Genomic DNA, 23,874 nt, shown 5'->3' on the forward strand with positions numbered 1-23,874 from the left:
AACCTGCTGTATAAAAAATAAAATAAAATTCAAAAGATTACCTTCACAGCAACACCAATATTACTGTTTGAATAAACATCTAGGGTCTATAGCCTAGCCAAGTTGACAGCTGATGAAACTGGCTGTCATAACATGTTAAAATTGGTAAGATGAAGATAAAGCAGTGTTTAGAGGGAAATTTAGAGCTTTAAGTGCTTATATTAGAAAAGAAATTCCAAAATCAACTATTTAAGCTTCCAGAATAAGAAGCTAAAAAACAAAACAACAACAACAAATAACAGAAAAGAAGAAGAAAAAGGAGAAGATAAGAATGACGAGATTAAATAGAAAGTAAGTAGAAAGAAGGAAACTGGAGGAGTACTTGATTTCAAGACTATTATATATTATAGATCATGTAAATAGATATCTCAAAGACTTTTAATGACATATGTTGTGCCAATTTGGAAAATTCTCAGCTCCAACTTCTCCTTGCTTACCATGCTCCAGATACAACGTTCACAGAAGTTGAAAGCTGGATGTACCCTTGAAGGTAGAACGCAGTTCAATCCCTTCGTTTTCAAGAAAAGAATACCCAAGGTGAAAGAGCTGGGAAAAAGTTGTGCAAGGACTAGCATGCTGGTTTCCAAGACCCCTTCCCAGAGCTCTTCCCACTGCAATATACTGTCTCCCAGTTGCCTTACATGTCACTGGGAAAACGTATCACCATACCTATCTGCTTATTTTCTTTCACTTCTTAAATTTATCCACAGGTCAGCACATAAAGCACCTCTATGTGAATTCCCTCTGGGAAACCCACTAGGAAATAAACACCTTTTCTCAGCTGAAAGATTAGAAAAAGGCACCCAATTTCTTGGGGCTGATGTGGCCCCTCACCAGTACACAAGGCTTTGAGTGGAGCTCTAGCTAGATTTCAGCCCATGCTCACACTCCATGGCTGAGCCCCCTTTTTCAGGTTACAATGGGCACAACTGTCTTTAGCAGCCCTTCTTATCAATCATTTGCTATGTTGTCAAATGCACAAAACCAAGTAATGTCACTCCATAAAAATACTCCGTTCATAAATGAGTCTAATGTATATAAAAACAAACTTTAAAAGCAACATCTTAAAACTCTTAAGCTGTATCTTAAAACTCTTGGCATACTAAAGTACTAATATTATAAATATTCAAGGAGAACCTCAAAGTTAGGAGTAGACAGAAAAAGTTTATTACCAATACTTCATTTTAAAAAGTGACATTTTATGTTTGTGTTGTTTAGTAAGATTTGAAGTGTTTCTGTAAGTGCTGTATTAAAAAATCACATGGAAGGAAAAAATAAAGCAACATGTTTTCCTAAGCAATAAATGTCATCGTTGAATTTTCAGCAAGGACATTTATCATCCTAAAATAAAACAGTTGCATACACTAGCTAAAGTTAGAATTTTATCTTTTAAATTTGTTTTCTTAAGTGAACATGCCCATAATCACATTTGTAGACACATGCTATTTTTGTTTTATGAAGTTGTCATTAAGTTTTTATTATAAACAGGATGTTCTCAAAAATAATACTTCCATTTTTTATAAACATTCAAAATGAAACAAATGAAAGAAAAAATAGTAATTAACAATTTCAGTAAAATGCATTATCTTAGAAGATTTCTTTTACTAGCAAAGTTACTCCTACAATCTACTTACTCCAGTTTAGGTTCTGGCTATTGGCAATAGAAACCTGCCTTAAAACACACCTTCAGGAAAACTAATTAACCTCATCTGACTTAACAATATTTTACTTCAGATTTCCTATATATTTAGAGTACTCAGTCTGTCTACGCCATTTGGTACTTTTTAATGTATTACTTTCTTAAGTAATTTCATGTGCTCATGGTTTACAGAGCATGATTTAGGCATTAATCGCATCTGATACAGACAGAGTACATTCTCTGTAGCTAACAGAGGGATGTGGGAGGTCAGATAACCAGGATGTTTATGAAGAACAGCAGTGATTCATTTTCTTTCTAGGTAGGCTTGGCTTGTCTCTCTACCTTGTTCCCATGGATTGGGTTCATCTCTTCTACTTTGTTGGTGTCATACCCCTTAGATATATACATCCCCTTAAATACTACTATGGTTGCCATATATGCTTAATAATTATTGTCAATTACCTGACAAATTAATTTTTCATTTTATTTTAAAATATGCCATGGTTGGAAGGAGTACCAGAATGTGAGCTGCCCTACGGTTGTTAAAGAGAGGGTTGGATTGTGAGGTAGCAAAGAGGCTTTAAACTCTATAATCATGGGCCATCAATAGCATCATGTTTTAAAGGTTGTCTCACATGCATTATCTCATTTGATCTGACCACAATCCTACTGAGATAGGGAGGACAGGTATTAATCACATTTTACAGATGAGGAAACAGATTCAGAAATGTTGACTTGTTCATATCTTATTTAGAGTAAACAATGCTGGGATCATAGTCTTTATAGATCACAGTTGTCATTACATTTGAGTAACTTGCATTATACAAATAAAATTTTTAGCATAGTACCACAGATACTATTGTTTTTATCTTGCCATTAGGTAGATTCATTTCTCTCCTTAAACTACCACCTCATTTACTATAGGCATTCATTTTCAAACGATAAAAAGTAAAATAAACATAACTACCTGCTAGAGTAATCTCACCAAACCCTCCTACCCATACTGCTCCTTTCCAAAAATGTAGAAATCCAACATTCACCCAACCTTGAATCTTTCAAACTGATTTACTCTAGCTGAAGAAAAGAGGTTGATCTATGTTTATTTGTACACTTGAATTAACACAAAAATCGAGCAAAATCAGTTATATTTCCACTTTACTATCCTGGAAGGTACCTCAGGATCTGGTCCCAAACTATCTTTCCAGCTTTATTTCCAACTATATCCTCTCCTCTAGTCACAACAGATTGTTCCTCAAATACACTCTGTACTTTTCTCAGTTTCCTCTACTGGAAATACCCTTTCCCACCCATTTCCTCTTATTCAAACTCTAGCCCTTCTTCAGGGACTGGTATTAATGCTATCTACTTTGCATACATGCAGACTTCCTGATCCCTAAAGTCAAAATTAATCTCTCCCTCCTCCATGAAGCTACTGTACTTTCTCTGAACCTCTGTTTCATATTGAGTTCATCCTGTTCTGTAGTTCATGGCTATATATCTGCCTCAGCTGAAAGCTTTTTTGTGGCAAGGGAGTATCGTTCTTTATCTTTATATCTGCCACATGCATACTGTAGATGTTTGAAAAAATGTTTACTGAATGCAAATTACCTAGCAAACAGAACACTGTCTTAGTTCAGGCTTTCGTATCTTATCTGGACTTGGACTAGTAAAGCAGTCTCCTGGTCAGTTTCCTCAACCTCTACTTTTGGCTCTGTCCAGTTTATTTTCCACATTACTAACACAGTGATCCTTCTAAGACAAAAATCTGATCGCGTCCCTTTCCAATTTTACTTTATATTGTTCTCCACCGTCTAAAGGAGAGTCTGGTTTCTAAATATGCCATACCAAGCCCATCTTGATCTGGCCCTAGTCTACTTCTCTAATACTTTGTACCATTAATTCATGCAGATGTGCATCCATGTTTACTCAAGCTCCCACAGTTATCAGGATATCAAACTCTCACCTATCCCCTTGCATGAACATCTGCATCCTTGGTTCACCATTCTACTAATAGCTCATTCTTTGTGCCTCATCTCAGGGGAGGTATAATATAGCAGTTGAGTCAAACATACCTGTGTTTAAATCCTAGATTGTCCGTTACTTGGAGAGTAGTTCTGAGTAAGTTAAATTTTGCAAATACAATTGAGGGAAGATTGGAAAGCTCTCTAGCTTCACCATTCTTACCCTGCTCTCTTCGCAATACCACTCTGCTCTAGTGGTTAGGTGGACAACTTCAACATTTTGTGTAAAATACAAAAATAAGAGCCAGCATTAGAATCTAAGCTCTAGGTTCCCTGTCAGTAGAAGTAATTAATTAAAGTTCCAGATTTAAAAACAAATAAGCTGTAATCTTTGTTTTCTTCTAGCTCCTTATTCACTATATACTAAAATGTGAAGTAACAATACAGAGAATTTTTTTTTTTTTTTTTTTTTTTTTTTTTACGGTACACGGGCCTCTCACTGTTGTGGCCTTTCCCATTGTGGAGCACAGGCTCCGGACGCTCAGGCTCAGCAGCCATGGCTCACGGGCCCAGCCGCTCCGCAGCATGTGGGATCTTCCCGGACCGAGGCACGAACCCGTGTCCCCTGCATCGGCAGGTGGACTCTCAACCACTGCGCCACCTGGGAAGCCCCAGAGAAATTTTTAAATACTTTTCGCTTATAATAGTTGTCTATCTCACCAAGGATATACATATAGCATATTTTCATATATTGTTGCCTCATACATCTTTGGTGAAATCTGTTCAGATCTTTTGTCCGTTTCTTAAATTGCTTTGTTTGTTTTCTTATTGTTAAGTTTTGAGAGTTCTTTATATATTCTGGATACAAGTCTTTTATCGGATATGTGATTTGCGAATATTGCTTCCCAGTCTGTGGCTTGTCTTTTCATCCCCTTAATAGTATTTTCTGCAGAGCCAAAGTTTTTGTTTGTTTGTTTTTGCGGTACGTGGGCCTCTCACTGTTGTGGCCTCTCCCATTGCGGAGCACAGGCTCTGGACGCGCAGGCTCAGCGGCCATGGCTCACAGGCCCAGCCACTCCGCGGCATGTGGGATCTTCCCGGACCGGGGCACGAACCCATGCCCCTGCATCGGCAGGCGGACTCTCAACCACTGCGCAACCAGGGAAGCCAAGAGCCAAAGTTTTTAAATCTGTCAGTGTACTTCATGTTTTTTGGGTCTAAAAACTCATTATCAAACCCAAGTTCATATGGATTTTTCTCCTATGGTTTCTTTTAGAAGCTTAGAAGTTTTACATTTAGATCTTTGACTCATTTTGAGTTAATTTTTATTTAAATGTGTGGTATGTGTCAAGGTTCATTTCTGGGGCACATAGAACTCTATTCTAGTACCATTTGTTGAAAAGACTAGCATTTCTCAATCAAATTGTCTTTGCACTTTTGTCAAAAATCAGTTGACCATATTTGTGTGAGTCTATTTCAGGGCTCTGTATTCTGTTCCATCAATCTCTCTCTCTAGCCATCTATTATTTTTTTCTCTTTAAGATTTAATAGGTATGTAATGCTCTAGATTTGGCAAACAGCATATACTTAAGTACCCCTTCTAGTTCAAGGTACCATAGCTCTATATATGAATTTCTTTCTGTCAAAACAATCGAAAATGGAACTCTAACAACAATGAAAAAAAGTTACCTTAAGCCGAACTTGACTAATGTGAAGCAGAAAAAGAATGCTGTAGCATGCAATAATATACTAAGGCTGGGCAATTGCTCTGCCTAGAAACTGGGAGTTTTTCAACCTTAAAGAGCCCAGATGAGGTAAATCCCTTTGGCATAATCTATTTCCATATCAGATTTATAGCTTTATTGCTTTTTAATTGTTTGCATTTTGTTTTAACCTGGTTTAGGTGCCAGGTGTTCATCTATACTAAACTTCAACAGTTATAGTGTTTTAAAAAAGAACAATTCAAAAATACATACAGTATGAACTTACAAACATTCTTAAAATGTTACTTTAAAAATTTTTTCAAAGAACTGAAATTAATTTTCTCATATGCAAATACGCTTTATATGCTGTTTTGGTGGAATAAACAGTGATTTATCAGTATTTTATGAAAAGTACCTTGAGTTAGTAGGAGCTTTTATACATGTAAAAGGCTATTACCTTAAACTCCATGAATTAAGGTAATTCAAACATTTCTCCATTTTATGGCCCTAGCACCAAAGACCCTAAGCAGTGATGCTGCAATTGAACCATCCTTAGGTTGTAGCCCACCTCTAGAGGCCAGGGCCCTATGTGTTTAATTTTTGTTGAAGGCTGTGTGCAAGTACTATAACAGGTGTTACGTTCCTTTCTTCCTAGCGAAAACTGTTGCTATTCAGTGGCACAGCTTAGAAACAAGGCTAGCTTGGCTAGGAGAAGGGACCTTCTCACTTTGTGTCCCTAGAGTAGAGTAACCACTGTCTTCTGCAAACATCTGAGCCTAACATTGAAAAAGACAGATCATCTAGATTCAAACTTGCTTTTTAACCTTTTTACCTTTATTCATCTATACTTTCAACATATAGGAAAATATTAAGTAACGTATTTTTATCACTAATTAATCTACTACAAAACTAGTAGCAAAGACTGTTAACTATCTACTAAAATGTAAACACATTTTGTTCCAAAATTCATTGCATACCACACAGCATAGGCTAAAACAATAAAAGGTACAAATCATAATTTTTTAAACTTCACTAGGATACGGATAAATCCTACCTAAGAGTATAATGATGAGCATAAAGTCAAATAATTAAGACTGGTGATAACTTTGCAATGTTATCCTGGCCTTCAATTTCTGGGCTACTCTCCAGCAGCATCAGGATTAGACATTCTCACCTTTTATCACAGGTCAGCTATATATCTTTTTTTCTACCTGACTAGGCAAGTGCATACAAACTGCACCTAAAACTGAATCTTACCAAAGAGCAGCAAGGACATAAAATACGATGACTGTAACACTCAAGTCTTTGTCTGAGGCCTACATGATATCTTTCTAAACTCTCTGAAGTCAAGCCAAGGGTTTTTCATTTTAACTCCCTTACATAAAGCCCGTCTTTAAGACATTTGAAGTTACTGTCAATATTGCAAACAAATAAGCATATCCAGAAATTTTCTATTAATTTGTAATGATTAATAAAATTAAAAGAGTAAATGCTTATCTAAAAAGAAAAAGAAATTGGCAAGAAGTCATTATATAACTTTTGACGTTAAGAAGACATTTTCTTAGAATCAAGGAAATCAAATATACAGCAAAGAACAAATCTAACTTCCTATCTGCTGAGTACATATATACCTTTGATCTAATGAATTTCTAGAACAAATTTAAAACACAAAAAGAAATAATTCAGTACTTAAGCTCACATTCCAATTAATAACTGCCTTTGACTATAAGAAAAGTACTTTTCAGTAGGAACAGAATCCTATCCATTAACATGTAATAAATTTGAGGCTGTTTAAACAAGATAATTCTTAAAGAAGCAGCTAAATCAACAATGTAAATTTTAAAATGGAAAGCAAACTACGCTGACATCACAAAATTTGCAATTAGCAATACTAGAAAAATGTATTAAGGACCTTTAACAAAAAAAAAATTGAGTAGAAGATAATAAATATAAGTAAGGCTTATATTCATTTCCTCTCTGCCCACATTCCCACCTGAAAGAACTTACCCTACTCACAGCCCTGGAAGAAATAGGCTTATTGTTTTTATTGGCTTACTGAAAAATAAATCAAATATAAAATTACATTAAAAATCTAGTAAGCCACTGAAGCTATACTTCAAAGTAATAATGGAAAACCTATTTAAGGTTTAACACTCACATATGTGCACTTAAATAGTGTGCACATTGAAATCAATATAAATGTACACTTATATTGAATGAACTGATACGCATGGTATAGCAATATCTAAATAATAAAAACTAAGGAGGAAGGAGACATCAAATATTACTAACATATCAAAATTGGCAAAAAGGTAGGAAAGAAATGTAGTGAATTCTATGAGATTCTTCTTCAAAGTAGGTCATTACCGAATAATTTATATTGTGTCTACTTTTAAAAAGACAAGCTTAAATAAAGGCAAAGATGCAATAAGGCTAAAAAAATAGAACAAAATCCACCTGTTTAGAAGATTAATGTTGATGAAACAATATATCAGTCATTCTTAAAAAGTTGTAGAACTTGTAGAAAAAGTGATTTGGTCTAGGAAAAAAGACCCTCTAACTTTGCCTCCCTAGAGTAGAGTGACTGTTGTCTTCTACAAACATCTGATCCTGAAAAGGACAGATAATCTAATTCCAAACTTGCTTTTAAACTTATTTACCTTTATTCACCTATGTTCCCAACAGTAGGAAAAGGTTAAGTAACATGTATTTTCATCACTAATTAACTGGCTTCAAAAAATGAGCAAATCACGTTAGACCTACTGAATGAGATTCCCCCCGCCTGCCCCCCGAGGGGAGTAGTCTTAGCATACGCATTTTGTAAAAGTCAAACAAATTTTTAAAATTTGTCCCCAGGTCATTTGGATATGTATCCTTGGTAGGGATGGAGGCAGTTATTTTAAGTAGTGTGGTAGCCTCTCTGATGATACCTGAATAAGGAATTGAATGAAAAGAAGGAATGGTTACTAAGAATATCTCAGAGAAGAACGTTTCAAGCTGAGGTAACCCCAAGTGCAGAGGCCTGAAAGATGAATGACCTTCATGTGTCTGTGGAACAGTAAGAAGAACAATATGCCTGGTGTGAAGTGAGCAACAGGAGTAAGGTGGATAACAGCTTGGCCAAAATGTGTAAGAAAGTAAGGACCAGAGCAGAGAGTGGAGGGGTTGCCTTTGCTAAAAGAATATGGATTCAGATGCAGATGAGTAGATTTGGTGGTGGGAAAATGAGGAAGTTCTCCTGCTACTTCTGTTTCCGTAATGAATTAAGGAGCAACATGATCAGCCAAAAGTGAGAAGAGGGGTGGACATGTTGGGTGCTGTTAATTCAGAAGATTCTCTTCCAGGAACAATGAGAAAACCAGCTAAGAAAGCTATTTGAAATAATGAAGTAGCTATTCATTTCCTCCCTGCTCACATTCCCACCTTAGAGAACCTACCCTACTCACAGCCCTGGAAGAAACAACCTTATACTATCAGTTAGGTTTAGGATCTACCACACTTAACAGAAACCCCAAATAATGTGGCTTCAACAATGTTAAGATTATTTTATTTCACATAGAAAAAGTCCTAGACAGGCAATCCAAGCGGGAATTGTAATTCCATGAAGTCTTCAAGGACCCAGGCTCCTTCAACCGCTCCATTCTGCCATCCATAGCTCCAACCTGTGTGCCAGGCTGATAGCAAGAGGAAGGGATGAAGGAGGGCTAGCCTCTTCCTTCTTTCCTTTATAAAAAGACTGCCCTTCTTTCCTTTATAAAAAGACTGCGTGAAAGTCTGACACACTTCTGTTTTATCTCACTAGCCAAAATGTGGTCACAAGGCCATCCTTAGCTACAAAGGAGACTGGTGAATGTCTTTTAGCTAGGCAGCCACGAATCCAGCTAAAAATTTGGGTTCTCCTTACTAAATAAGAAGGGAAGGATAGATGATAGAGGGTCTATTTATTTCTGTCACACCCACATATCTCATGGCTTTTAACTCCCCCTCTGCTACCATTATCCTCTCCAATAACAAGAATGAATGGACACTTATCCCAAGCCAAGCCAATAAGATTCTCTCTCCCAAGAATTTGGGACACAGAAAGCAGGTCAATTTACTTCTGAAGAGCTGAAGTGCAAGAGGGAACAGACTAGAGCCTTACAGAGAAAACACAAGATTATAGAAGATAAGGGAACAAATGAACAAAGGCAAGCAGAGAGTTGAGGCTGCAGAAGGAGAGAAAATATAAGTTTCTGACAACTTCCTTTCCTGTGAGGACTGTGTGCAATTCTTCTATCTGGATTCTGCACAACTCCTCTATTCCCTTACATAGAAATCACTTTACTTGAGATAATTTGACTTAATTTATGATTTAATGTTATTTATGATTTAATGTTATGTGCATAATGTTATGTTTCTGCATCTTCTATGAAACTTGTAGAAGACAATCATTATATTCTTCTCCACCCCTTGTGTAAAGACTGATAGGATAGAATTTCCTTTAGAATTTTGTACTTTTTAAAAGACTGAAATAATTAGGAATTGATACCTTTCTTCTTAAAATTCAGATAATGGCAATTATGTAATCCTTATTACATCTCTTTTGTCTTGTCTGCCAGGAAGATGATGAATAAATTTATTACACAGTGACAGGTACTTATAGCAATTCCTGGCTAAAGCACAGAGACTGTAGTAGATTGCATTACTATTTCTAAGCTCTCAGTGGAAGGTTTATACTTCACCATATGGACATCAGGCTTGGCCATATCATTTGCTCTGGCCAGTGAAATGGTGAAGTGATTATGCCACTTCTGAGTAGAAGCTTTAAGAACTAGCATATGATTCATCATCACTCTTTTCCCTCTGCCATTCCTCTCAGAAAGAGGCTGTCCCTTCATCCTCAGCCCTTGAATGAAGATGATATGGAGGAGATGCACAGATCCCACCAGGATGTAGCCAGAGCAAGAAAACAAACACTAGTTTCAAACCACTGAGATATGGGGTTTGTTTGTTACCATAACCTAACCTAAGTTGACTTATAAAGGGAACATTAAGTAAGAAACAATTCAGGATGTATGTTTATGTGTCAGGACGTCGATGTAAAACAGAAAGGACTAACAGGACAAAAATGTATGACGTAAGCACTAGGACCCTTCCAGGGTTCCTATCTCAATGGTTACAACCACCACTTGGCCAGTTATCTAAGCCACAAAACAGAGTCATCTGGAATATATTTTTTTCCTTCAGGTCTCCTACATCCAATCTATTACCTCCTTAATATCTCTCGAATCCATGCCCACAGATACTACCTTAGTTAGTTAGATCCTTATTACCTCTCCCTTGGACTAATCTAATACTCCACTAATTTGTCTTTCTGCTTCAGTCTCCTTCCTCTAATCCACCCCCTACATTTATATGGAGTAATACATATTCCTAAAATGATGTTATACCTTGGCCAGAGACATTCCACATGAGACTTACACTTTAGCTGGACATGTACGAGTTGGCCCTGGCCAATCCCTCTCTAGGCTCCGTAGAGGTGTCAGACCATTGCATGTTCAGGTACAGGCTTTGCCACTTTTGGGCCATAAGCCACTTATCCTCTTCAAATCCAGTTTGTTTGTTTGTTTTCATTTGTAAAATGAGAATCATAATATAAACTGTAACTTGTAGATTTGTTCTAGGGGTTAAATTAGAGTAATAAACTGCCTTGGCAAAATGTATTGCCTGGTCACACTGTAGAAGAACAATAAATACTTGTGGAATAAGAGAACAACTCTCTGGCTAGATCACCTATGAACACTTCACAGCCCTTATTTGCTTATACAACTGTCCCCCTTTACTAGAAACTAAGCAACTTGAGAAGAGGCTGAGCCTTTCTAATCTGAGCTTCCTGGGACCTAGCACAGTGCCTGGTACAAAGGAGGAATTCAATTAATGTGCAAAAGCTAAGTGATCCCTGAAATAAAATCCCTGAACAGTTAGAGAAGGGAACAGAAAGAAAGGCTAGAGTCAGACAGAGTACAATCACTAATAACTATAAATCTTCCTCAGGCCCTTGTGTAACTTCATATGCTTTTAACTTTGTGCTAAACAAGAACTTGGTATCTTGGGTGGCTATTCTCTTCTGTATTTTACCCAAAGTATACTTGCCAATTTAATTTACAGGTGAATTCACAATATACAGATAAGGAAGGTAGGAAAGCAATGAATGTTTCAAAACTCTTCAGTGTGACTACATTTGTTCCAGGGTAGAGAACATTTCCTCAAATGCTGAATAACTTAAAGAACAATAATATAATTGCACATAATCTCAATATTACATTTCAAATGTATAATTCCGTTGCCTATAAACAACTGATACTGCAAGGTCAGTAGAAGGTAACTCTCTAGGGTAACACAAATCAATACACTCTAAAGAGATGCAAACAGCTCTTCTCCCTTTTGACAGGAGAACCTCCCCCACGTATGTATTTCACTGCTTCCTGCCTGCCAAACAAAATCTAATTGTGAAAACGGTAGGGTTGTTGTATTTCCTAAGTATATAACTGAAGTCCAAGGATTTTTTTGTTTGTTTTATTTTGAAAGCGATTCCTTGGATATGGATTAAGGTTCTCAATGAACTAACTGGACATTTTTAAAGTGGTATTTTATTTCAAACAGCCCAAGAAACAGTTTTACCCAGAACATCCAAAAATTCTTGCTATAAATACCTAAAAAGAAGAAAAATGGAAGCTCGCCAGAAATGCCAGATGATGGTGTGGTTTATATTATAATTGTTACTATTCCAAAATTTTAAACATAATAGGTAAAGACAACAGGATAAACCATCTAGTCTACATTGGGAGATTATGCAACATTAATTTAAAGGACTTTACAATGCTAAAATGTTATTTCTTTTAAATAGTGGTTCCAAAAAATGGCTTATCGTACTAGCATTAGGATGAAACTTATGAGGTTGCTGTATTTGACTATTCTTGATCTACAAAAATGGCAATTTTATTTTTTATTTACTTTATTTATTTATTTATTTATTTTTGTGGTATGCGGGCCTCTCACTGTTGTGGCCTCTCCCGTTGCGGAGCACAGGCTCTGGACACGCAGGCTCAGCAGCCACGGCTCACGGGCCCAGCCGCTCCGCGGCATGTGGGATCTTCCCGGACCGGGGCACGAACCTGTGTCCCCTCCATCGGCAGGCGGACTCTCAACCACTGCGCCACCAGGGAAGCCCCAAAATGGCAATTTTATATTCATCCCTTTTTAAACCTGGTATTTTAATCTTGTCCTGAAAGATACATTGCCTACTTATCATCTATAATATTTTGCATGCACTTCTATTAGAGCACATACCATACTGAATTGTAATTAATTGTTTATAATTCTTATGCTATATTGTGAACATCTGTGGGCAAAAACCATTTCTCCTTTTTTTCATGTTCCTGGAGCCTGGCACTGTCTGGCATATAGCAGTTCTTGCACAGTAAGTGACAGTAAGAGTAACACATATTTGAGAATAGAATGATAGGTTAAGAAAGAACATATAAAAAAGAAAAGTCAAGTTCTAGTAAGAGTTAGTATGCAAACTAACTGCTACCAGACTGCTCCAAAGCTTACTATCTGCTGTTAAACCCAAATATTTCCTGAAAAGACAGTATTTAGACCACTACTACTCTATATGAAAGAAATAATACCTTCAAATTTTCAGAGACCACTTCCGCAATGTATAGATCTCGCATTTCTTTCTCTTTCTCTTTTTTTACTGTCTGCTTCAGTTCAATACCTTGGGGCAACAGAAGGTGAAAGGAAGCAAAAATGCTCTAACTGGTTAATTTCATTCCTTGCTTGTAAAAGTTCTGAGGAAAGAGGGGGACTTCTTAGAGATGGTGATTCTAATGATTTAAATAGGGTTTTGGAATGCCTGTGGACTTCAACCTTTGTTATTGTACTATCTTTTAAATTTTGTACTATCATTTTTATATGTGTATTAGCTTTTAAACTTTTGAAACTTAAATATGACACTATCTTTTTGAATTTGCTAAAGCAAACCAAGTTTATGTACTAAAGACAGCTATGTACTTCCTAAAGTCTGATCATAAAGTAAGAGAAACCAGAATACAAAGTATATTAAGACTCAAAAAATTCCCTAAGGCTGAGAGAAAGCTTAATTAATATTTTTGAGAAGGCTAGAAATATTGGGGGAAAAAAGTATTCAAAGTTCCATAAGAAAACGTGGTCCCATATTTCAAATTCAACAAAAGGAGACTTGAAAGATTAAAATTAGCAGCAGTTCATTTGGATGTTCACCCAGGCCAAAGGAGGTATTTCTGATTGTATTATCCCTTGCTTCATAATTTAAAGTTCAATCCAACTCATTAGATTTCAAACTCAACTTCAATATTTATATTTAAATTTCTGATACTATCATATAAGATATTTCACATTCAGTCAACGTAACACAACTCATGAGTAAAACACAAATTCTACTTGACTTTACCAAATAAGAGAATTGTTTTATGATATAGGAATAATGCCACAGTCAACTAAATATGACAGGTAAACAACACAGCTGATCAAACCAGAACCTGTTCAAACACCAAAACTAACGTACTCTAGTTAACCTTGAAGGACTACTACCAAAACTAGTAATGGCGATTTCAGGGTATATGTCAAGATTTCTTTGATTTATATTTCATTTTGATGAAAATACTTTAGAAGAGTAATCAAAATAAAATTAGAGATGACAGAAATTACACAATGAAAGACAGAATTTCCCTAATGACTGTAATCAGCACAACAAACCACTGACTTTTGACTCTCCAGTTTGCTTCCTACATCTGATTTTACTGTTTAGCCATTTATTATAAATCTGTAAACAGATGCTAAAAACAAGTAGGGCAGACGACTCAATTTGGTTTATATGATTAACTTGCAGCAGGTGAGCTCCACCTGCAGGCAAAGAAAAGATTCTTTAGAATAAATTTTAAAACAGGACTTTCCAAAGACAGGCTGTAACTACCGCCTTTCAGTTAACCTTAAGTGCACATTAGAATAACCCGTGCTTTTTAAAGCTTCTCATTGTCGAAAAATTCTGATTGACTTGATCAGGGGTGGGGCTTGTAAGGTGACTCAAATATATGGAAAACATTGAGAGACACTGATTTGAATCTTTACCAGCACACATCTTGAAAAACATTAGGAAAACTCAAATATCATTTTGTTCCTTCTAAAATGACTTCTCACTATACTGATCCTTTCACCTTTTTCAGAGATTAAACTGAGTTCAACTGATATAAATGTCTTATCTCTGTTAGACCACAAAAAAGACCTGAGGTGACCCTACAATTTTTTAAATCTACCTTTACATTATTCTGTGCCTCAGAAGTAATCAAGAGAGCGAGTGTTTGGTGGGGGTTGGGGTTCTTAACCCTTAGCTGCGCATTAGAATATCTGGAGAGATTTTACAAAGTCTTATTGCCCTAAATTAATGTTATGTTCTTGGAAGTTAGAAAAGTGGTTACTATCAGGGGAGGAGGGGAGAAACAACCAGAATAGGGCAAGAGGGAGACTTGTGGGTAATGGCAATTTTCTGTTTCTTGATCTGGGTGATGGGTATAGGGGTGTATTTGGCTTGTAAAAATTCAGCAACTGGTGTATTTATTATATGTGCACTATGAAATATAGTTCATACAGATATAGTCTGCACGTACACTATATTTCAATTGAAAGTTAAAAAGTAAAAATGCATGTGCCCAGGCTTCACTGCAGACCAAATGATTCAGAATCTTTGGGATTGGGAGCTGGGCATCAGTATTTTTTCTTTTCAACATTTCTCCAGTGAATCTAATGTGGAGTCAGGAGTGAAAACCATTCTTCTAATGAATCACAAATGTATTTATTCGCCCACTCATTACACAAACTTTAATGACCAATTACCCCGTGCTTATTATACAAGACTCGGAGGACGTAAGACAGTCTCCAAAGGAGCTCATTATAGGCAACGGATAGTAGGCAAAGCAATATATCTCATGTGACACATACAAGGAAGTTACTTATAAGATCTGGAGGAGAAAGTGATTTGTCAAAGAAGGATTCACTCTTTTTTTTTGTTCATTCATTTATATAAACATCTGAGTACCTATGATGTTTGACCACCAGGTGGTAAATGGATACAATCTCTGCCTTTAAGAAAAGTACAGTATAAGGGTACACAAGGAAGAAAAAAAATGTATAACTGGATGTCATAATATCACAGAAGTATGAAAAAGGTACTATGGGAATACCCTGGGGAGTCAGAAGTTGCTGACCTTGGAGCTAAGATGATACAAACTTGTACTAGTCCAGTGGCACTGGTGGTAAAAATTAGTATTCTAGAGAAGTGCTTCTCAGACTTTAATGTACAAATCACCTGAGGATCCTATTAAAACACAGATTCTGATTCAGAAAGTGTGAGGTGGGGCCTGAGACTTGGCATTTCTAAAAAGATTCCAAGAGAAACTAATGCTATTCGTCCACAGGTCGCAATTTAAGTAGCAGGTTCTTGAGGAAGATGGTTTTCAAGAGGGAAAAGGCAAAAAATGCCAAATTCCACAGCAGATACACCAGGAAAAACAAAAACTGGAAAGTAGCCATTAGATTTGTCAAGTACATGGCCTTAGGGAGAGTAGTTTCAGGGGAGTGATAAGGGAAAAGCTAAATGATGTGTATTTAAAAATAAATGGGAACTAAGGTGGTGGGGACAGGAAATAATGAAGTGGTGTTTTTGTTTTTACTCTCGAATGCTGGAAGAGGCTTAAGTCTATCCACAAGCTGAAGGAAAGGAATGAGTGAAGAGAGAAAACTAAAGACAGAGCAAAGAGGATGGAATCATTTTGAATGGGCAGAGGGATTCCTCCCTTTAAAACAGAAGAGGAGATAAGAATTGGTCTGAATAGGTACAGCGAAAAGTGAAAAGAATAAGAGTTGAAGAAGTTATTCTTGTTTCACAGAACAGGAAGCCAGGTGACCTAATGAGAGAGAGTGAACCTGAGGTTGAAGGGAAAGCACTGGAGGCACAGCTGAGGCTGGACTTGTCTACGGCTGTGTGATTCTGCTCAGCAGCATTCAGTAGTCAAGGTATAGGCTTACAGAAAGTGGACTGGGTAAGAAAGAGTGAGACTGATGCATTTAGAAGAGGAGGGAGGCAAGGGACAGAAATCCTCAAGAAATCAGAATAAGTACAATGAGAGAAAAGAAAGGAGAGGAGGTAGGAAGAGCTTTGGATTTTTTCCGCTTGAACTCCTAAGTACTTTTCAATAGAACAATTAGAGAAATAATCTACTCTGTGTGAATTTGTTGAAAATTATATTGTTAAATATTATTCCCCAATTTAAATATTAAGTACTCAAGAAACCTGCTTGTAGGTTTACTATCCAAAGTGATGAGCAGCTTTAACAGATTCCAGATGTTTCTTTACAAATAGAAGCAATACCACAAATTTTCAGTAATATCATACTTTGAATGGCTCCTTGCCTAAAAGGCTGGGAGGCTAGTCTAGTCCCTGATCCTACTGCTTGAATCAGAAAATGACTGCAGGATAATGGAGTACTTCAAGCACATACAAATGAACCGTTTGTATATACCAAGAGCACTGATTTTTTTAATAGATAATGATTTCACACTGACATCCTATCTGGCTAGCAGGTATACCCATTATAATTCAACTTAGACTGAGCAGTGATTTTCCTTTAAATATAATTATCCTTTTTTACCACATTACAATTTTATAAGATTCTTAGAAGTTTTTCTGTTTTTCTTTTAACATAAAATTAACATGAGCCAAACTGTAGTGAAGCTGGTATAACTGACCGAAAGCACTAATGATTTCAGACATTTGCTGAAATTTCTTTTATGATATCACTGAGATTAGGAGGGATAGACAGTATAAATCAGACTTGAAAAGACATTTAAGAGGGTTTTCAGGCCCATACATTTCTTAACCAGTTTAGACAAATTTTACTCAAATCTGAGGATGTCTCTTTTTGTTCCATACAATTGCTTTACTGCTTTTGTTGGTTTTAAACAAATACAACCTTCCACATCTAGCTAATACATTGTTTGTCCCAAATATAAGAACAATTTAGAGGCTTTTAAAGAAGAGATCAGAGAGGAATGAACTGGAATTTGACTCACATGACCACTGCTGTAAATAAAATTGGTCTATTTTCTTTTAGGCCTCTGAATGGGCTAAATTAGCATGACTGGTATATATATCAAACATTATGAAAATAGTATGTTAGAAAGAAAGTTGAATAAAGGGCTCAATCTTAATTTAAAATTAACTATAAAATGACAAAAACTCTGATACTTACCTAAATGGGAAGGAAATCCAAAGGAGGAGATATATGTATATGTATGGCTGATTCACTTTGGTGTACAGCAGAAACTAACACAACATTGTAAAGCAACTATACTCTAACAAAAATTAATTAAAACACAAAAGCAAAAGCAAAAACAAAACTCTGATACTTAGAAGCACAACGCTTGACTCACCTGCGGCTAACTGATTTCTTCTCCACTTCACTCTCTCCAGCTGTCTTAACATTTGCACTTGTGCCCTTTTTCAACTTTTTCGCAATTCTTTCTCTCATCTGGTCCTTCTCATCACCATCAACATATTCATCATGCTCTGCACTTCCATATTCTCCATCCTGTAAAAATTGAAATGGAGTATTTGCTGGGCATTCCATTTTCTTCTTTCACTTCCAGAGGTCCATCTCAAACTCTCCTTGTTGCATTCTAGGCCAGGTTACTTTTTGTTTCGTTTTGTTTTGAACTAGTGAGGGCTTGAAGAATCTGCTACAGGCAGGAATACCCCCTGGGATCTGCTCTAGGCTGGCTATATAAGTACTGTTATAGCCTAGTAAGGGCTGTTGCTCGATCCACACCCAGCTCCTTTGCACAGCAGACTATGCTCCCTCTGGATCGCCCAGGATATTGTCTATCTACATTCCTATTCCTTCCCAGTAGGAAATGTGGCTTTTGGAGGCAGTTGGCCAGCGTACTGACCGCACCCAGGGATTAATGCAAGTAAAAGAGGTGGAGGTAGAGAAACTGGTATTTCTTCCTACAATCTAAGTCATAGCAATCACTCCTCGGCTCAAAACCCTCCAGTGGATTCCCAACTCACTCAAACCCTACACAATCTGGACCTCCCTGACATAATCTCCTACAACTCCAGGCCAGCAACACTAGCCAACTTTGGAGTTGCTCTTCTCTCCAGCCTGAAACTCTCCTATTCCATGTATCTGCATTGCTGACTCTTTCATCTCCTTCAGGTCTCTGCTCAAATGCCACCCTTTTGGTGACACTTTTCTTGATCCCCCGAATAAAATGGCAGAGCCACCCACCCACCTCCAGTACTCTCTATTCCCCTCCCCTATTTTATTTTTCCTCAAAACATTTATCACCCATACTATACATTTTAATTATTTATGTGATTATTGTCTCTCTCCCATAATCAGAGGAAGGAGTCCATTAGAACTAAAATTCTGGATTGTTTTGCTTATTGCTAAATCTTCAACTTCCAGAATAGCTCCCAGCATCAAGACAGCGAGCAATGGAGGGAGAAAGGAGGAAAGAGGGAGGGAAGAGGGTAGAGAAGGAGAAGGAAGAAACTACCCAAGTGGATCTTTTTCTCTTGTGATTCTCCAGGTGAGTCATGGTGAGGCAGGATTCTTAACTTGAGGCTTGTGGACCTTAGAGCAGTGGTTCTCAAAGTCTAGTCCTCAGGCTATAAAACATGGATTGGCTCTAAAAATGTAAAATCCTAGTCCTCATCTCAGTATTACTGAACCAAATCTCTAGGGATGGAAATTGTGAGTGTTTTCAATGAGATGTTTAAGAAATTCTTAGCCTTAAAACTTGATAACCACTGACCTAGGTCTTCCATGCTTGGTCCTCAGGAGATATAAAAAAAGAAAATGCCCTGCAAATTCATAAAATTTTGTTTGTGGATGTAATATATTTCCTGGAAAGAAGGTCTGCAGTCTTAGTGATTGCAAAGGATCTTGGGACACAAAACAGATTAAAAACTATACAGTGTCCTTAGATGACCTCACTCCCTCAAGACCATAAGAACATAATTTTACATTAGGCCTTGAGCCTATCTTACAGACCCACATTGTTACACAGATGTCTCCAAGTTATCTGAATCTCAAAATGCACATTATTAAGCACATTATTTTTCATTGTTCTCCCCACCTTTTTTTTTTTTTTTTTTTTTGCGGTACGTGGACTTCTCACTGTTGTGGCCTCTCCTGTTGTGGAGCACAGGCTCCGGATGCACAGGCTCAGCGGCCGTGGCTCATGGGCCCAGCCACTCCACGGCATGTGGGATCTTCCCAGACTGGGGCACGAACCCGTGTCCCCTGCATCGGCAGGCGGACTCTCAACCACTGCGCCACCAGGGAAGCCCTGATTTTTAATTTTTGATAACAGTTAATAACGTGAAGTAGCTAGCAAGATAAAGGAAACAAAGAGTTTAAAACTCATAACCTTGGAAGAAATTTCAGACTGGGTACATTGGGGATTGCCAGTAATGCTCTTTTGTGATAAAGTCATTGGATTATCATCTCAGCCTTTGCCTCCTTATGAGTTATCAGTGTAATTAACATGATAATTTGTTTAAGTCTGTGTTAAGTATTTCAAACGGTGCAGAAGGGGTAGTAGCTAGTAAACACGCCTTCATTCCCTCTGAGCACTCCTGTTTTCCTAGTTTGTCTTCTGGAGCCACCAAGAAAAAACTCGTGCCTTTTTAAAAAGCACAGCAGAAGTATTTGAAGACAGCTATTGTATAATCCCTTTCAGCATTTTGTCTTCCAGGCTGAATTCCTCAGTTCTCTCCATAGTTTATTTATGAGATGGTTCCCACCTTCCTTATCTTTTTGTTGCCCATTTAATGCACATTTTTGAGTGTCAAAATCCTTTAAAAGTTCCATGCTTAGAACTGAATATACATTCTGGGTATGCTCTGCTAGTCTCAGGATAAAAGGACTAAAATCCCCCATGATCCGAGTACTATACTTCCTTGATCTGAACACTATACTTTTTTTTTTTTTTTTTTTTTTTTTTTCTGCGGTACGTGGGCCTCTCACTGTTGTGGCCTCTCCCGTTGCGGAGCACAGGCTGCGGACGCGCAGGCTCAGCGGCCATGGCTCACGGGCCCAGTCGATCCGCGGCATGTAGGATCTTCCCGGACCGCGGCACGAACCCGTGTCCCCTGCATCGGCAGGCGGACTCTCAACCACTGCACCACCAGGGAAGCCCTCCCCACCTATCTTTTGTACCCATCTAACAAGTTGCCCAAATCAGAAACCTTGTGGTTGTCCTAGACTCCTCCTTCTCCCTCACTCATAGTATGGAATCAGTCACCTCTTGGACCTCTTTCAAATCTGTCTCTCTCCCATCTCACACCTGTGGTCTTCTATCAAGCTCTCCTCCTGCCATAGCTTCCCAATAGGTCTCCTTGACTCCAGCCTATTTCTTCTAATTTGTCCTCTCTAATATTGCCAACAGTGATCTTCCTAAAACGCAAAGTTGACAATATACTCTTCCTTTTAACTAATACCCTTCACTGTTTCTCATTACTTTGAGGATGAAATTCAAACTTCTCCCCATAGCCCAGGAAGCTCTGTAATATTTGGCTTCTTCCTCCCACTCCAACCTCACCCACTCTCCCTCCTGTCATGATGCTCTGGTCACACTAGTTTGCTTTCAGCTCCTGGAACACATCAAACTCTCCTACTTCAGAGCCTTTTGCACATGTAGTTCCCTCTACCTTTAACACTCTTCTTCACTGCTCCTCCCAAGGCAAGTTCCTTCTCAAACTTTAATCTTAGCTTGTACTTCCTAAATAAGGTATACTCTCTCCTTGTTACCATGCATTAGCATATGCTGTTCTCTGAGGAATCCCACCCTTCACCAGTTTCTTTTTTGATCTAGTTAACTCCTAATTCTCCTATAAGACACAACACAGGATCATCTCTTCCCGGAAGGTTTTCTTGACCAGGTTAGATAGCCATCCTTTCTCTATTATATATAGTCAGAGAGAATCCTCTCTTTTGACTATGGTAATAGAAGAAGCTGTGTCCTTGCATGGACAGGTATGTACTTCCTTCTGTACAACACACAGATCAATGGGTTTTTATATAAAGTGATAAACGAATGACTTGAAAAACTTGATCTCTTATACATAAAGGAAACTCTGCCTTCTGTTTTATCAGCTTTAATAGCCAGTACAAATAATGAAGAAAGGTCACTACAGTCTTGAGAGAGAGAATCTTCCAAAATGTGTGTATGAAGAAGGAAACTACCATAAATGACTGGTATCCAAGTATTTCCCATACATCATGTAGGATATCATGCATCAACATTTAAACTTTTATCATAACAAAATAAAATCAATGACATCTAAATTTTGAGTATTCATGTTATCTTACGTGACAGGGAGAAAAAACAGGCTAGAAATTCATATGTAAGATTCTGATTTTGTAAGGAAACACACACATACTATGAAGGAAAATTCCAATATCAAAATAAATATTTTTCAAATCTTTCCATTTTTTTTCAAAATTTTCAATATATAATTATAAAAGGTAATACATATTACCTTTTAGGAAAAATAATTTAATAATTTGTATAGATTTTGAATTTTCTATAAATTGTTCAACTATATTTATACTAAAATTAATACTTACATCATCTGAATCTCCTGCTGCATCCCCTTTTTCACTACAAAAAAATAAGGAAAACAAATTTTAGCTTCAAAATGAAACTAACAAAATTATTCAATTATCCAAAAACTTAGAATATTTTGCTGGGATTAATAGTTCAAAAACACTTCAACACAGGAATTTCAGAATGGCATTGTAGAGCAAATAGAAACATTCTAAAGGGAAGTTGTTTCTATACATAGAATAAAAGGTATGCTCCATTAACACAAATACAAATTCACTAGAATTTTTTTAAAAAAGCAAACAACCAATAGTGTTATTTTCATGAACAAAAGGCTGCAGACAACAATTTCTTCTATTGGCTTGATGTATTCAGGCTGAAGAAGCCAAATCCCTCAAATGAAAGGATATTAAGAAAAGATTGTTTTAATATAGAATTTTTTTAAATGAGCTACAATAGTGAGTACAATAGTATTTTAGTCCCCTTTTGACACACTGGCCCAGTGAATCATGTGCAATTATATTTAACAGTAAGACATCTTCCCTTATCAAAGAGAAGCAGCAAAAATTTTCTGATAACTCCTGAAATATGTAAGGAATAATACTCAGTGAATTGGCCCAAAATGTGGTGACTTCTTCATAAAACCCTTCAAATCTGATTTGCTTACTCATGATTCTGAGACAAAAATTATGCAAGGAAAAAGTTAGCAAAGAAATTTTCAATTAAACATTAAATTGTTAAAGCAGACAGTTTCCTAGTATTCAAACTATCCCAAGATTTAAAAGGTTAACAGCTAATTTTAAATTTAATTAGTTCAGCAGAGGTTGATAGATAGCAAGGAGAATGAATGTGACTAGCGTGATTCTCTCCATTATGCTAGTAGCTCTACTACCCCCATTATCAAAATGCTTTAGTTTTTTGGTTGGGTTGACAAAACTTGACTTATGAGAACTGACTGTTTACTTCCAAAGGAAGCAAGAAAATGATCTGAGCCAGACAATAAGAACTTAGGATCACACTAGCACCATGCTAACCTTTCAACAGCTGGAACAGAGCTGAGATGTGGATCATCCTTAAGCAAGTCATGACTACTTTTGCTTTTTCCCTTCATGCTCTAGAAAGGAATGTATGATATAATCATGAGTAGAGAAAAATAGTCTTCCAAAAGGACAAGTTAACACATTTACGTAAAAGTCTAGTACTGATATAATGTGGTTAGCAAAAGATATATGTTCCTGAAAATTTGAGTACAAACAAAAGCTTTATAAATAGCAATCTTATTCTCCCATTGACTAAAAATATTTTAGAAACATCTTTCTTTCAAAAAGTGATATACCCTTAAAAATAAGTTTATTGATTACTATTTCCAAACACTAAACCCTCATTGTGATTTACCACTAATTAATTTTTGACCGATATATTAAAACTTAGAAGATAGATCACAAAAGTAATTTGAAATAAACACACACTATTATTCTTCAAATATACTGTCTATACTGCATAGAATCACTTTAAAAATGTACCCAAGCAACCAGATGAGAGCACCTACAAGGTGCTATTTAACATATGTAAAAAAGCCTTTCATGTATGACAATATTCATCAATGACCTAATATTTATTAAATACTTCAATTTCAAAGTTCATGTTCTCAATAAATTTATATTTTAGTAGGGAAACAAGACATAGTAAGATATAAGAAGTAGAACTATTAAAAAAACTACTACTACTATTATTCTAATTTATTAAATATATACTTTGTGTCAGGCACTGTGCTACAGTACAATATTCCCACCTTTCAATTCCTCCTGTCCCCAAATGAAAGTAAATAAGGTGGGCGTTATTA

The 23,874-nt window shown here is 36.8% G+C and overlaps 1 protein-coding gene across 5 annotated transcripts in view; it reads right to left on the bottom strand.

The window, feature by feature from the left end:
* CWC27 (CWC27 spliceosome associated cyclophilin) overlaps positions 1-23,874 on the bottom strand; it is a 237,885-nt gene that overhangs the window by 177,236 nt on the left and 36,775 nt on the right. For all 5 annotated transcript variants that reach the window (XR_003431668.1, XM_027101020.1, XM_027101021.1 and 2 more), the window contains 3 exons: positions 23,066-23,145; positions 22,055-22,088; positions 17,850-18,007 (listed from right to left, as the gene is read on the bottom strand). Coding sequence is in view for 4 of the 5 variants with exons in the window: in XM_027101020.1 (XP_026956821.1) it covers positions 17,850-18,007; positions 22,055-22,088; positions 23,066-23,145 (272 nt within the window). In the remaining variant the exon portion in view is untranslated. The remainder of the gene's footprint in view (positions 1-17,849; positions 18,008-22,054; positions 22,089-23,065; positions 23,146-23,874) is intronic.

Source organism: Aethalodelphis obliquidens, unplaced genomic scaffold, assembly GCF_003676395.1.
Source record: "Aethalodelphis obliquidens isolate GAN/ISIS:26980383/991018 unplaced genomic scaffold, ASM367639v1 scaffold4, whole genome shotgun sequence".
Classification (NCBI taxonomy): Eukaryota; Metazoa; Chordata; class Mammalia; order Artiodactyla; family Delphinidae; genus Aethalodelphis; species Aethalodelphis obliquidens.